This window comes from Silurus aristotelis (assembly GCF_946808225.1).
Source record: "Silurus aristotelis genome assembly, chromosome: 24".
Lineage (NCBI taxonomy): Eukaryota > Metazoa > Chordata > Actinopteri > Siluriformes > Siluridae > Silurus > Silurus aristotelis.
The window spans coordinates 15,722,315-15,738,215 of NC_139597.1; the positions used below are offsets into that span (position 1 = coordinate 15,722,315).

Below are 15,901 nucleotides of genomic sequence, written 5' to 3' on the forward strand. Positions count from 1 at the left end.
ATAAAGATGAATCCTTGCAGCCAAAGTTTTGACTTTTAAAGAAATGCAAGAACATAATTCCTATTAGACCATTAAGTCAATAATCAGGATAATGAAAACAAGACAAAATCTGCAACGTGACTTAGTCTGACACTCCTTTTATTTCAACCAGAGGTGCGGTGAGCAGGGCAGAAGGCAACAAGAAATATGGGACAGTATGGATGAGACAGAGGGAGTCAGCGATTTAAATATGACTGACAACAGAGACATTCCTTATCACCTGATCATCATTATCTTTTCTCATGCTATATTGTGGTTGTTTAGCCTGGATACATTAATTAGGTAACAACATTTAAAATTTGTTTTGTATTAATATATTAATTAGGGCTGTAAACACATTAACACAAATAAATTTTAAGGGCACAAATTTATTAACGTGCGATTAATGCAGCGGACATTTTTGTTTGACCATTTTTAATAAAAATAGAAATAAATATAAAGTGGCAAAATTAAAACCTTCAACGCAACACACATTTATTCACAATGTCCTTTCTTTGATCAGATATATAAAAAAAAATCACAAAACATTTGTTTTACTGATGCGCCAAGCAGCTTAATCTGCCATGATGCACACAATTTACCCTCTGGGGTCGATAAACGCGCCTGTGTGTTTTGTGTCACTTTTTCCTCATGCAAACTTAAATTTCTTTAGTCTTTTTTGATCGTACAGATGAGAGCAATGCGTCGATCCAAATTGTAAAGGGTCTACTTTTATTTGTAAACACTCATAATAACAAATATATGCTCTGCTTATGTAAAATAAAAAAAGACAGGGGTGCTCGCTGCGATCTCTGTCTCCTCTCTTCACAGACACAGACACACAACGACCTGAATCGCAGTGCATATTTAAGCTCGAAATGTCTTCTTTTTAACAATTCACGTCGAAAACAAATATTGACTGATTATGTAATCCGTATAAAAGTTTATCTTCGGTATCACCTCATTAACCGTCTGTGTGAAAACATAGCAAAGGTTTCGATTGCTGTCCTGATGAGTTCCGTAATTTAAAACACTTTAAAACATTTAACATTTTATTAATAATCATACATTTGCATAAAGCATCCATATTTGTCCATGCCCATGTTGATTAGATTTTTAAAAACTTGAAAAGTATTAATTTAAGTCAAGTCAAGTCAAGTCAAGTTTATTTGTATAGCGCTTTTCACAACAGACATTGTCTCAAAGCAGCTTTACAGAAAACAACAGTGAAGGTGAATGGTGTGCGTTTGTCCCTGATGAGCAGCCGTGGCGACAGTGGCAAGGAAAAACTCCCTTAGATGATATGAGGAAGAAACCTTGAGAGGAACCAGACTCAAAGGGGAACCCATCCTCATATGGGTGACATCAAAAGTTTGGTCATAAATCTATTTTAAGGTACATTTAAAACAGATTATGTGTGATTTAGTTGCGATTAATCGTGAGTGACCTCATGACAATCGTGCAATTAATCATTATTCAATATTTTAATCGATTGACAGACCTAATATTTTTATGATTTGAGGTCTAGTTACCAGCGTGACATTAAAACAGGTAGAAGTTAGATTAATGCTGACAGTTTAGCTAAAGACTGTACTCTCACTTGCCCCATAGCCACTTAGATGTCAAAATTGTCTCTAATATGACTGGCAGGCTCTTCTCATCCAGGCTCTCCAAAGCTTCTATTCCTTACAAGGCCCTACTGCAGGAGCATGCACACTGCATGAGCTGATGCTGTTGTCTACGCCCCCTTTCACTCACCACCTCAAAGCAGCCTAGAGAGAAACAAGGGCAAGGGGAGGGGGGAGGTAGAAAGAGAGAGAGAGAGAGAGAGAGAGAGAGAGAGAGAGAGAGAGAGAGAGAGAGAGAGAGAGAGAGAGAGAGAGAGAGAAAGAAATAAATTAGTGAGGCATAGTTTGAGTAACAGTTAAAAAAAAAGAGGAAAAGTCTTTTAATAGGCTAAGAGCAGTTTGACTGAGCGTGTTGTCCTTATTTGATTTGTGAAGGGTCATGCTGTTAGGAAAAGAATAAATGTGATGCATTTTTTGCTAGGTTCATGTCTACTTTTGTTCAGCTTGAGGGAACTGCCATGCTTTTCTTGACATTTTAATAGCAAGCAGAGTGAAAGGAGGTGTTGGAGTTGTTTAGATTAAAGAGTCTTAAATGGGCACACATGGAAATACAAGGAGTCGAAGCACCAACAATTCACCTCTTCACATGCATGAAGCAAGCCTGCCATATTTATGGTCTGAGATCGTAGTGATGTCGATATACAATGCTGGGTGGTCTGGTATGAGTTTGAGGGAGCCAGCAGTTTAAAAAGAATGTTTACGACCATATGTTCACCTAGGACTGTGTGAAGGGGTGAGAAAAGACAGCCGTATAGAAGTGAATGGGACATGTGACTGGTTTTGTTTTTACTCTGCTTACACCTGCACAAGGTTTCATCACTCTTAATATTCATTGGTTTGCAGATGTTTGGCATGTTTAAGGTCTTTATCTAAACCCTTTAGCAATAATATTTACAGTAGTAGCTAAAATACAATTCAAAATACAGTTTCTATGATCTTTGCTAACAGCTTTAACAGATAAAGAAGTGCAGGAGACTCAGAAGCAGGAAGTGGAAGCTATCTTTAATAGAATTAAATTTTATTTTCCGTAATAGCTCATTGTATTTATAGAATGCTCAGCATTAACTATCTAGGTTTTTTCTTTTCTTTTTTATTTGTATAGCACATTTGAAAATGGACATTGTCTCAAAGTAGCTTTACAAAGATAAAGCGCTAATAAAGAATGTATAAGTTTATATTATGAGCGATTATAATTAGAATTTTTGTCCCTAATGAGCAAGCCAATGGTGACTGCTACTAGCTAAGGGCAGTTAAAGGCCTGATAAACACTGTATTTTCTCTTTTCAAAAGTACATAACTAATAAAATATTGTCTTTGTTTGGAGAAAACATCACTATATATGTTTTGTCGATCAGCAATGTCAAACCAAATTGTTGTGAATCCACAATACGGACCTGGTAATTTCCGTAATGGATGGGAAACTAGAGGTGTAATTTTAAAGTGCTTTTTTTATTGGCTAATATTGCCCAAACATTTACATTTACCTATATACTGTATATTTGACCAACAAATAAGAAATAAGTAAAGAAAGAAATAAGACATGCTATAATTTAACAATTGAATTGCAACCATACTGTGAGCAAATTATTTTTTTTGTTCAAATGCTACAAACAGCTTTGTGAATTTTTACTAAACTTCAAAACAAAACTTGCAATGACACTGAACATTTGTATGTATCATTTTATAAATAATGATATTAATTAATAAGATAATAATTTAATAATGCCAGGCACAGATTTGGGTGCATCAGATGTAGCTTTAGATAGCACAGGTGCACCCGAACACAGGAAACAAGAATATACTGGAATTTAATCTGGCTGTTTTAGTTTAGTCTATTCTCTGTATCCTTTTAAAGTTATCTAGTTATGGACATATATATCTCCTCATTACTCTGATACAGATTTTGATTACTGTATAAGGATTTTTAAAATGCTCAAGTTGCTATATTAGCACTGTTAGCATACCTATTCACTAGCACTTGTCTGTCATACACAGTAAAAATGAAACAAAAATCTATTTTGCCACAGTTAGTTGATTCTGGTTAGTATTCATGTTTCTGTATTATTTTTTAATGATTGTTAAAATGCTTTTCATGTCATGTGTTGGCATTTTTATAAAAACAACATTGTTTTACACTATAACACTATACACTATATGGATACATACAGTATAATATAATATAATCTTTTTTGGTTGAAACTGGCTACTCCAGCTAATTTCAAGTAGGCTTTGATAATTGTTGTAGGTATTTTAGACAGACTGCTAGAAACTAGAGGAAAATTTTAAAGTCGAAACTATTATGAGGGCATGATGTTTTGCACTAACAAAACATCTGTGTATTGTAGCATGTTTGCCAGGTTGAAGATTTTCCATTTTCATAAAAATGTATTTCGTCAACTAAAATATTTGCAGTAATTAATACTAATTTAATGCTTAAATAATATTAATTACATAAAATCCTAACATTGAGAATAACACTACTATTATGAATTTGCCCTCTCCATGTGCTCCATGTGCTTATATGTAAATTTAAAAAAGAAGGATTTTCACTTTTAAACTTGAAAAAAAAGGGTTGCACCAAAAAAAAAAAAAATCATCAAATAATGCAATCAGACGTCAGTTTATACCTTTAAAATGATTCCTTAAATTTCATATTCAATGAAATCAGCACAAACTTTGGTCAGAATGCAAACTTTATGATTGTGCTGCTAAATTTAATAGAACTTCTTGAAAATCCTCAATACCTAATTGGAGAACTTTAGGTTATACTTCTGTAAACAAATCATTTCTAATTAAATGGACGACCACTGGGGTTGTCTTCTCGGTGTAGTGTGTTTAGTCAGTGTAACAGTGGAAGCACTTTGAAAAAACAGTCTGTCATCTGTATCTAAGGTTCCCAGCAGAGACTGGCAAACATTGCTTCATTCCCATCACTTGCAGTGTGAGGCCAGAACCTGACGGGACCAGGAAATTCTTAAGTTGCACAGGTGATACGTGTGTGTGCATTTTATTGTTACATTGCATCTGAGGCCTGAGGGGAAGTAAACTATTTGTACCCTGTTTCCTGCATCAAAGCTCATTTCTGAATCTCAAACCTGAGACACTCCTTTGTCCTGATGTCAAGCTTGCAGTGGACATCTGGAGGAGTGGAGCCTCTTAGAAAACAAACTCAAGATTTGTCTTTTATTTGATTATTACAAATAAGCTCTAATAATTTTTTTTTTCCAAAAATTATCAGCAAAAATTATCTGCTGATAATTTTTGGAAAAATCATACACAAAAGCAGGAAAGTCAATAGTATTATTAGTCAACCAAATATTACTAATCTTTCATAATGACTTCTAAGGTTACAAAAAGACTACTTCTGCTTTTTACCTTTGCATATGTACACCAGATGGTAGTTGCACTGGTCAAACTTAGTAAAAATAATGCCTGATCTCAGCAAGTCAAAGGTTGTGGATGTGACAAGCCTGGATTAATAATTATTCCTGATGGAGATCTTCTTTAGAGCCATTTTTCAACACAAAGGCAAAGAGCAGCATGTTTGAGATTGGTTCTCAAAAGCTTGATAATTAAGTAGATTATCCATTTAGATTAAATAATCAGTCATATAACTGCCTTTGTCCTGGTCTTTAGTATGGCCTGCTGGTGTAAAATAGTATGACAACCAGATTAATAAAAAAAAAAAATTAAACTTCCAAAATGTTCGTGTTCTCTCTTTGTTATCTAAACCCATCCTTGTTAGTTTGACACAATTCCTTCACAATAAAGTACAGCTGTACAGTTTAAGATGCACAGTTTTTTTTTCTTATTAAAAAAAATTTAACTGTGAGGAAGGACAGATTGTATGGTGCATTGCTTTTTTTTAAATATTAAGTCGTCATTAAAAATATATTATTACTTTTACTGGAGAATGGAACACACTATTTGATATTTATGCCATTACACAGTCTTTTTTAGAAGAGCTGCACTATAGCTGTTTACTTACTAATGTATTTGGCCATTTTTCTATACAACCACACATCATAGACATACACACATATGCAGACATACCATACAGATGCATGCATGCATGCATACATACACACCATAATCGCACACAATGGCTATAGATATAGAACATTTGTATGTGAAAAAGATACTTTACAAACATGACAAAGAAAAATTAAAAGATGGTGACAGATTGACAGACAGAGTAGCTCAGAGTGTTGGGTTAAGGCTCTGGGTAACTGATCAGAAGGTCAGGATTTCAAGCCCTGGTATTGCCAGGCTGCCACGCTTTGGGCCCCTTAGCAAGGCCATTAACCCGCCGTGCTCCCGGGGTGATGTATCATCTCTGATCATGCGCTCTGAACACAGCTTTCTAGCATCACTGGGATATGCGAGAATGAAACTCTATGTGCTGTAAATCACATGTGGCATGTATACAGTGCCTTTCTTTTTCTGTAATTGCAATTAATAATATAGCAAAATAATTTATATTTTAATATTGTTTTAAAGTATAAGCCATCATTCACAGTCTCTAAATGTACTAAACATACGCATTGATGCCTTTTTCTTATTACTAAATTAAAAATACAGGAATTTTTTGTTACTGAATAGACAGTAAAGCTGGAGCAGAATTTAGACCCACACTGTGCTTCTTTGAGAACATCTCCTCCTGTAGGTCAGTATAGGTATAGCAGTTGAACAGATCGATCATTGAAAAATAGACCAATATTATCCTTTCAACAATGGATTTTATTTTATATGAACCACAAAGCTGTTGAAAACAGTTAACATTTAGTTTTTGTATACATATAAGGTATACTGCACATTAGGGGTGTAACAGAACACAAAGTTTTTTAATTCACGGTTCGGTACAATTTCGGTGTAGCTGGGAGAAGAAATGCAAAACATAAAATTGCTTGTGGTTTTTATTAACTAAGGTTATTTTTAATAACATTTTTTAACATCAACAGTTTACATTTTAATACTATTTTAAATAAAACACCTGCATGGTTAAATAACATATAAAATAATGTTTTATATAAAAAAAGTATATAATATTTAATTAATGCAATACACATTTTTTATTATTTTGATTAAATTGGTACAAATTAAACTGAATAAATAAAATTAAATAAATAGAAAAGTTCATTATACAGTTAAAATTAAAATACCCCATTTGGGTAATGCATATTTGTAGGTAAGTGCATTGTGTGTGTGTGTGTGTGTGTGTGTGTGTGTGTGTGTGTGTGTGTGTGTGTGTGTGTGTGTGTGTGTTATACATTTAATTTTCTAAAGATATAATCTCCTTAACTGCTCTGCCTATTTCAACATACTTAAATAAACGTCTTCATTCCTTCCCTCCTTCATTCATTCACTCCTTCGATATATGGAATTGTCAGGATTTTCTCCTTTTAAGAGAAATTATTGAAGCTGGACATAAAACATAAGAAGATTCTGTGTATGTTTTTAATAACAACAATAATAATAATAATAATAATAAATGTACTTTGAGTGCGGGGCAGAGACGAAACAAACTTGATACCACTTAATACGTTTCTAGGGGAACTCTGATTTTAACTTGGAATTTTAAGAGCCCAAGTGTGGTCATCTGGCGTTGAAGCCCATCTCTTTCAAGGTTTGTTGGGCCATGCAGTGGCAGGCTGTGCATTTCACACCTAGGCCTTCAGCAGTGTCTTATCCGAACCAATCCAACATTTAATACCATCATTATGACACCATGGCTTTGAAACCCATCAATATTATAGAAAAACGCAGTATAACAGAGCGCTGCATCACAGACAGGTATCTCATGCATCAAGAACTAATGCCATTATTAAAGCAAGAAACTCAATTAACACAATTCAACAAATTTACTTTCACTGCAGCCACAGCTGCAGCACCCACATACATCATATCTAGAAAAAGCATCAATATTATCTATTAAGCATCAAATATTATTCATAAAATGACCCTGGGTTTTCTGTGCATTTTTTTGTTCCTTTTTTCATGCAATACAATTTCTCTGGGTATTTGAAATCTTTTTGTACCAACTTAATGGGAAAAAATCCCCACCTTGTCCTGCTTTTCTTGAAAAGTTCAGTTCATCTTGTAACTTCTGGCCAAATCAACATCTGATTGGTTAAAGCAACCGCTTCAGGCAACATGGATGTGAATCTAACAAGAGCCCACGCTGTTCATTTATGCTGGCCTACGGCAGTATGTGATGTGATAGCTGAAATCTGATGGGATAGAAAATCAAACCAAAACTTGCACTCAGGGGCATGAAATAAAATAAAAAGAATGGACTATAGGGAATCATTTATTACAAATTCATGGACAAAAATATATAAATACATGTCAGTGATGCTGATAGAGCCAGCTCTAGATTAGGCCAGCAGAGAAGACTTTGCTGTCCCTGATGGCCTGCCACTGATTTTTGTTCTGAGATGCTTTAACTGTACCCTTCCAGTATGCTTGCTCCAGTTTGTCAATTCTCCTCTGATTTTTTTCACCTACAATTGTTTCCCTCTTTCAATCTACTGCTCGATGTATGCTTTTCACACAATTCTGTGTAAACAATTCCGGGAGATCAGCAATTTCTGAAAAACTCACATCAGCCTGTTTTAAATGAAACGACCATGCCAGGCTGAAAAAGTCACTGATATTTTATAAAATTAGAAATGTGAAAACTAACTGACAATCTTGGGCTGTGTGTTGCTTCTTATGTTGATTGGCAAACACATGGCAGACACATGGCAAACACATGTAGCCCAATAAATCTGGCCTTCTATTAGATTTTGCACTGTGAATGAGGAGATTATTGCTCATTCAGTTACAAGAGCATCAAGGCGGCTGGGCATGGTTTTCAGGCTTGGCATGCAGTCAGCATTCCAATTCAACTTAACTGTGTGCAGGATATGGCTCTGCAGGCCACCTGAGTGCTTTCAAACCTGCTTGGCAAATCATAGGTTTATGGACAAGGGAATTACTGTGCTGGAACAAGTTTGGGCTCAGTCATAATGCTGCTTGGTGCAATGACATCCTAGGCCTCAAAATTGTGTTTAGGGGCTTGACCACTTATGGCAGTCATGGTCACGCTTTTGTGTACTTTTGCCATGAAGCATTTCTATACATGTATAGTGTTTGACTATATATCTGTTTATAGTATATGTTTAGCATTCAAAATAGCCACATCTTTGTATAAGCCCAAAGGAGGTGTGGTTTACAGTGGAAGGATTTTTTTGTGACTATTTTTTTTTTTTTATCCTTCTCTCAGTTATTTTGGTGGAAACTCCTCATGGCATTTTAAAACAAATATATTTGGTTCTGTTTCCTAAAGAAATGGAGGCCAACTACACAACACAATAACACTATAACAATGCAGCACTGTGCATTTGCAATAAATGTGTTTGAGTGTGTGTGTATGTGTGTGTGTGTGTGTGTGTGTGTGTGTGTGTGTGTGTGTGTGTGTGTGTGTGTGTGTGTGTGTGTGTGTCAGTCCAGTCTCTTATTCAGAAATGTTATGGATTGTGTGATGAAACTGTTAATCAGTCTGGCTGTGAGGGCTTGAATGCTTCGGTACCTTTTTCCACTTTAACTTCCACTCGTTCACTTAAACTACTAGAGGTTTTGCGAATGTAAATGTTTGTTATTTTTAGGGAGTAGGGACCCTTCCTTTGATGATCTTCTTAGCTGTTATCTCTATCTGCTGTAGGGCCTTGATGCAGGGGCAGTGATTCAGCTGCTCAGGATGTCCTTAACAGTTCCTCTGTAAAAGAGGGTGAGTGGTGGGTTTCCTCAGCCTTCTCTGAAAGTAGAGATGCTGCTGGGCTTTCTTGTTAATGGAGCTGGTGTTGATGGGCCAAGTGAGGTTATTTGCAGGTGAACACCAAGGAATTTGGTGTTCTTGACAATTTCCACAGTTGATGTTCAGCAGAGAGTGGTCCCTCTGTGTTTTCTGGAAGTCAGCAGTGTCTGTTCACATTTAGAGCAGAGTAGGAATGAGTGTTCACTCGTGATGAATTCACTAATCCCACTACTCACACTCATATTCACATTCACTCACTATATTTTACTATATTTTCTGTTCTTAACAGAAAACTCAATGTGACATATTTTAAAGTTTTCCACCTATGCAGTCTTTAGCTGTTTAACCCAGTCATGTCCAATCAGAGGTTTCATTAAGAAAGAATGTGAGCAGAAAGAACGAGCATCACACAGAGATCCATGAGCGGCAAAGATGGTATCCTCCGTGGACCTATTGGTTATATATGCAAACTGGAACTGGTCATGAGAGGGAGAAAGAATGGATTTTATGTACTGCATGACCAGCCGCTCGAAGCTCTTCATAATGATGGGTGCAACGGGCTTGTAGTCGTTGTGGCTGGAGGAGATGTTAAAGATGTCAGTTCTTATTAAAGTCCCCAGCAGTTCACAGAGTGCCTCAATTTGGTCGTTGTGGTTAGCAGTGGGGGGATGTAAACAGCGACGAAAAAATCCCTGTGATTGAGGTAGAAGGGTCGGCACTTGATAAACTTTAGCAGGGGAGAAGAGTGTTTTGGCACCAAGCATAGTTGATATAAACACAAACACCCCTGCCTCAAGTTTACCTCCCTCAACACACACATGGTCAGCGTGGTTTCATGTTAGCCCAGCTAGCTGGATAGCAGAGTCTGGTATGTTGTCAAACACAGCATTCTCTCACCTCATGCTGCGCAGATCTTATAAGCTGTATGTGGTTCATTTTATTACCCAGTGATCTTACATTTGCTAGAATGAGGGATGGTATAATGGGTCTATGTGGGCTAGCTGTTAGCCTAGCCCAGATGACTCTGTGTTTGCCTCGCTTCTGCTTCCTCTCGCAGCGCTTTTGATGCCTCCTCTCTGGGTGAGGTGCAGCAGGCGAGGTCGGTGGTCTTGCATTCTGTTGCATTCAGGACTTTTTTCAGCTGTCAAAAGGAATAATGTCGAACAGGGCATATCAGACAAACCTATCAAGTATTAGAAAAATCCTGATAGAAGGCTCAATAAGATCTCTTTTAAAAGTTTAGAACTGAGATACAGGTGTGCATGTCCTTGAGTTTATTCAACATTATCCAAATAATTCAGGTAACACAAAGGGGTCACATAAATCTGAAATCAAGGATTATCCAATACATTATATAACAGAAACAGGCCAGGTGCTGGGCATACTCAGGTTTGAGTTTGGAAGTTTTTGCACTGGTATATATAACAAACTTAATTTAAATAGTTTAGAAACCAGAAAGTAAAAAGATATAGTCCACTATCAAGGAGAGACTAAGACCTGTGATGTCTGGTAGGAGTAGTGCCCTTACCTCGTATGGCCACTGTTGTGTACATCATACTATTGGTTGACAGTAACGAAGTAAATGTAATTTTTTACTGTACTTGAGGTGGTTTTTTTTTTCACATATCTGTACTTTACTAAAGTATTTCTACTTGGTGAGACTTTTACTTTAACCTCACAACATTTCAAAGTTAAATATCCTACTTTTTACTCAAATGCACTTTTTTTGGTCATGCACACCAGCAACGCAGAAAGCCAGCAATCAGGATAGAGTGTGTGCTCTGTTTTAAACTTGTTTTTGAACTTGGTGGTATCTACTGAGCACAAACATAAAAATGTATAAATGATGGAAGAAACTTCTCACACCCATGGCGTTATTTGTATGACTTATAATTGTAATAGATGTCAATCAGTGTTTGACTCATTAAAATCATTCTATTAATAGATTAGTGTGCTAGGAGTAACATTAGAGTCTTTTTACATAAACTGAGTTTATTAAGCAAAAGTCTTGTGAGAAAAAGATAATAGGCCATTATAGCTATAATAAATCATAGTATTTTTTTGGATATGTAAGTACATTTAAAGGCAAATACTTTTGTACTCTATTGAAAGTTTGAAGGGAGCACATTTAAATTTTTTATGGGAGTAATAGTTTACCTAATGTATCTCTACTTTAACTTAAGTAAATTGTTTGTGTACTTTGTTCACCTCTGCATGATAGTTGGATTAACTGTTGTACTAACAAGTACAGACCTATAAATCTGGGATTTTGTTAATGCAACCTTTGCTGTTTTTGTAGTTGGTGATGTCTGCTTTAATTGATGCTTTGATTATGAACAGCCCTGTTAAGACAAAGATGATAGCAACACTAGGTGTGTTTACTCCTATTAACTCATACACAAAAAGGTTTAGTAGTGATGGGTCATGCCCTTGGACATAGCACATGATCTAAAGCTGACTGTGGGTTGTGATAGTTGGACCCAAAGTAGGTTTTACAGTGGTTATGAATTGTATATTAAGTCAAGTCAGGTTTATGTCTATAGCACTTTTTACAACAGACATTGTCTCAAAGCAGCTTTAGAGAATTTAAGAGTTATGGTGAACAATGTGTATTTATCCCTGATGAGCAAGCCTGTGGTAAGGAAAAACTCCCTTAGATGTTATGAGAAAGAAACCTTGAGAGGAACCAGACTCAAAGGGGGAACCCATCCTCGTTTGGGTGACATGAAGAGTGTGATTAGAAATGGCAAGTGGTAGTTCAGTGGTTAAGGTATAGGCATTTTGAGTAGAAGGTCATGAGTTTAAATCTGAGCACTGCTAAGCTTCAGCTTCTTGCCCTTAAACAAGGCCCTTAACACTACTCACTTGTACAAATAAATTAAATGTAAGTCAATCTTGATAAGGGTCTACCAAATATTGTACTTTTAAATATTCAGTTCTTTCCTAGATTTAGACGTTGCTTAATTCTCTCCTTTTTGTGTTTAAATCTTAGTTATGTATATGCCTTTACACTTCATCAGTCAATAATGACAACAGCCCTGAAATTCATTCACACTGAGGTGCTGATTAACATTAAGGAGTTTTTTAGCTCACACTTTGTTCTGTTTCTGTCTCTCTGCAGTCCTCAGGCACCACTGTGATGGTGGACATTGCGGTGATGGGTGAAGCCCATGGACTAATCTCAGACCTCCTGGCTGACCCATCACTGCCTCCAAACACCTGCAGCTCATTGAGAGCTGTTAGTAAATTACTCAACACTCAACTCACCTTTCAGCCCTTGCATCATCGCTCACGCATCAACCCTCTGCTGGTTTCCACCGATGGATACTCCTGCACTGATCTTGAGGAGGGTCTTGAGAAAAGTGATAAACTGACTATCCCTAAGGTAGGACCTCATTCTGTGATTCAGTAAATGCAACATCTTGAAGTGGCTGAGCTGTAAACGTATCAGAGAATCTAAAATAAAATATTTTTTTTTGTTGTAAATAATAGTTTCAGCTTGGTGGAAATAATGTTCCATTCATAGATTGAAACTGGGAGTTTCGAGTGACAGGAAATGCAAAAGCGAAAAAAGCGATTTCTCTATCAATGGGGTGTCAAGAATTCAGATACTTAAAAGATTTCACAAGGAAAACGCACATAAAGTAGAGCTTGACCAAACAGCTCTCAAGCTCTTGTCCCACGCTACAGTAAGATTAGCAAACAAAGATGTTTATTACACCAGGCTTTTAAGTGTGTCACACAGCACTGAACACTGATATTAAACAGACCACTGCTAGTCATCCAGCTTCCCAGAGTTCTCTGACAGTTGAGCTTTTAAATCTAGGATGAATTAAAGGTGATGTTTTGGCAGTCAGAGTGAAGAAAAACATGTACAAGCCTGGTTCCCGAAGAAATGTTTTATCTGTCATCTCTGCAGCTGTGTCAACATGGACATTTTGGAAGGAGACAGGGTGAAAATTTGGAATAGGTGTATATGAGAACTATAATAATGCTAACAAATTCAACAAAGTTCACAAAGAGCAGAAGCTGTTTTCACATTCCAATTACAGAACTATGTGGCCTATATCCTGAAATGCAGGTATCATTACAAACAAAGTATTTGTTAAAACTGTTAAATGAAGAGTGGTTTCAGTCAAATTAATAATTTTATTATAACATAAAATCATCTCATTCTTGATTGGACTACTAGTCAAATTTTCACACTGTCTAGAATTCACATCAGTGTAGCAAACACCCACTCTGTGGACTCACTGATATCTCACAGTTTCAAATCAACACCTATCTGCAATGCTTGATGCAAGTCAGATCTGCATCTAAAAAATGGTTCAACCCGTTGTCACAACAGTGAGTACATCCCTCACATTTCAGCAGCCATTTTATTATATGTTCTTAAGAGACAATACTATAGAAATGAAAATTGTATATACTTTAGAGTAGTAAAAGTGCAAGTTGTATAGCATTACAGATTTACTGTCCTCTAAAAATAAATCAACATACAACCATTATTGTCTTAATAACTGGCAAAAAAAATGAGTACACCCAAAGTGAACATGTCAAAACTGTGTCCAACGTTGCAAAACCATTTTTTTGTACTGTAGCACTACCTTAATTCTCCTGGGAATGGAAATCACCAGAGCTGCACAGGATGTTGTTAGGATCTGCTTCCACTCCTCCATTATGACACCACGGAGCAGCTGGATGTTAGACACATTGCGCTTCTCCACCTTCCACTTAAGGAGGCTTACAGGTGCTCAATAGGGTTCAGGTCTGGAGATATACTTGGCCACTTAATAATTTTCACCCTCAGCATTTTGAAATAGTACATGTAGGAATCAATGGTTCCCTCAATGAATCGCAGCTCCCCAGTACCAGCAGCACTCATGCAGCCCCAGACCATGATGCTACCACCACCATGATTGACTGTAGGCAGACACAATTTTTCTGGTACTTCTCATGGCTGAGACCATCTGATCCAAACACTTTTATTTTAGTCTCACCAGACCACAGGACATGGTTCCAGTAATTCATGCTATTGGGCAGGTTGTCTTCAGCAAAACGTTTGTGGGCTTTCTTGTGAGCCAGCTTCAGAAGAGGCTTCCTCCTGGCCATGCAAACCAACTTGTTGCAGTGTGTGGCGTATGGTCTGAGTGGACCTTTTGTTTCTGCAACCTCTAAAGCAATGCTGGCAGCACTCGTGTCTGTTTTTTTTATGTCATCTTCTGACACACAGCACGAGGACTTGACTTCTTTGGTGGACCCTTGTGAGGCCTGTTCCGAGTGGAACCCGTCTTGGAAAACTCTGTATGACCCTGGCCACTTTACTGTAAATAAGTTTTATGGTCTTACCAATATTCTTATAGTCAAGGCCATCTTTGTGGTTGAGCACGAAGCAGCAGCAATTCTAATTCTCAAATCCTCAAAGAGTTTTTTGCCATGAGGCGCCATGTTAAAAATTCAAATTCAAGTGGTCGGTATGAGAGAATTGAACTTAAAGCACTAAATTTTAACTGCTCTAATACAAGATACACAAATATGTGTGGTCCTGTCAAGCAGAAAAAAGAATGAACATGATGAATAGAACATGTGGCTTTGCATGGTTATATGACATACAGCTGTTATTACTTAGGGTGTACTCACTTTTGTTGACAGCTATTTAGACAATAATGGCTGTATGTTGAGTTATAGAGGACAGAAAATCTGTACTGCTATACAAACTTTACATTTAATTTTCTAAAGTATATCCAAGTTTTTTTTCCCTTGAAAAGATATACCAAAGTGGTTGCTGAAATGTGTGTATACATACAGTAAATATACATTATAATGAATGTAAGTAATTTATTCACATTATTTGTTAAAAATTGTGTATACATCATTGTGTACAAAATAAAAATGAATTGAATTAAATTTAGGTCCTTATATTAGTAGAAGTCATGAAATACAGCATGAAATATGTGGGTAAATCATTAGTGATAATCCAATGGGGTAGGGAAAGGTTATAATGTATATAAAATAAATTTTTTGCCTTTAATTTTATATTTACATTATAAAAAATATTACATTTAACATAACAGTTCAACAGTTCAGTCCTGCAATGACTGCAAATGTGACTCTAATTTGACATTCTTATTTTTCTGCATCCATGGTAATCATTTTAATACATCTGCAAATAGACATCTGTCAAAGAGGAGTAGAAATGCATTAAAAGAAAAATAAAATAACTTGTAGACAATTCTGTTTGTGTGTGTGTGTGTGTGTGTGTGTGTGTGTGTGTGTGTGTGTGTGTGTGTGTGTACAGTGCATTTGGAAACTTTTTTTCAGACACCCTGCACTTTTCGATCAGTCGATCACAATCAATCAAATAGATTTTCCCTTTATTTCCCATTATTCTACTTTCAGTACCCTGAAAACAGATTTCTAGAAATGTTTTTTTTTCCACATATTAACTCAGCATGTT

At 36.4% G+C, this 15,901-nt stretch overlaps 1 protein-coding gene across 2 annotated transcripts in view; it reads left to right on the forward strand.

Moving 5' to 3' along the window:
* Positions 1 to 15,901, forward strand: part of pde3a (phosphodiesterase 3A, cGMP-inhibited) — an 82,773-nt gene that overhangs the window by 27,849 nt on the left and 39,023 nt on the right. For both annotated transcript variants that reach the window (XM_083528311.1, XM_083528312.1), the window contains exon 2: positions 12,566 to 12,829. In XM_083528311.1, the coding sequence (XP_083384437.1) occupies positions 12,566 to 12,829 (264 nt within the window). The remainder of the gene's footprint in view (positions 1 to 12,565; positions 12,830 to 15,901) is intronic.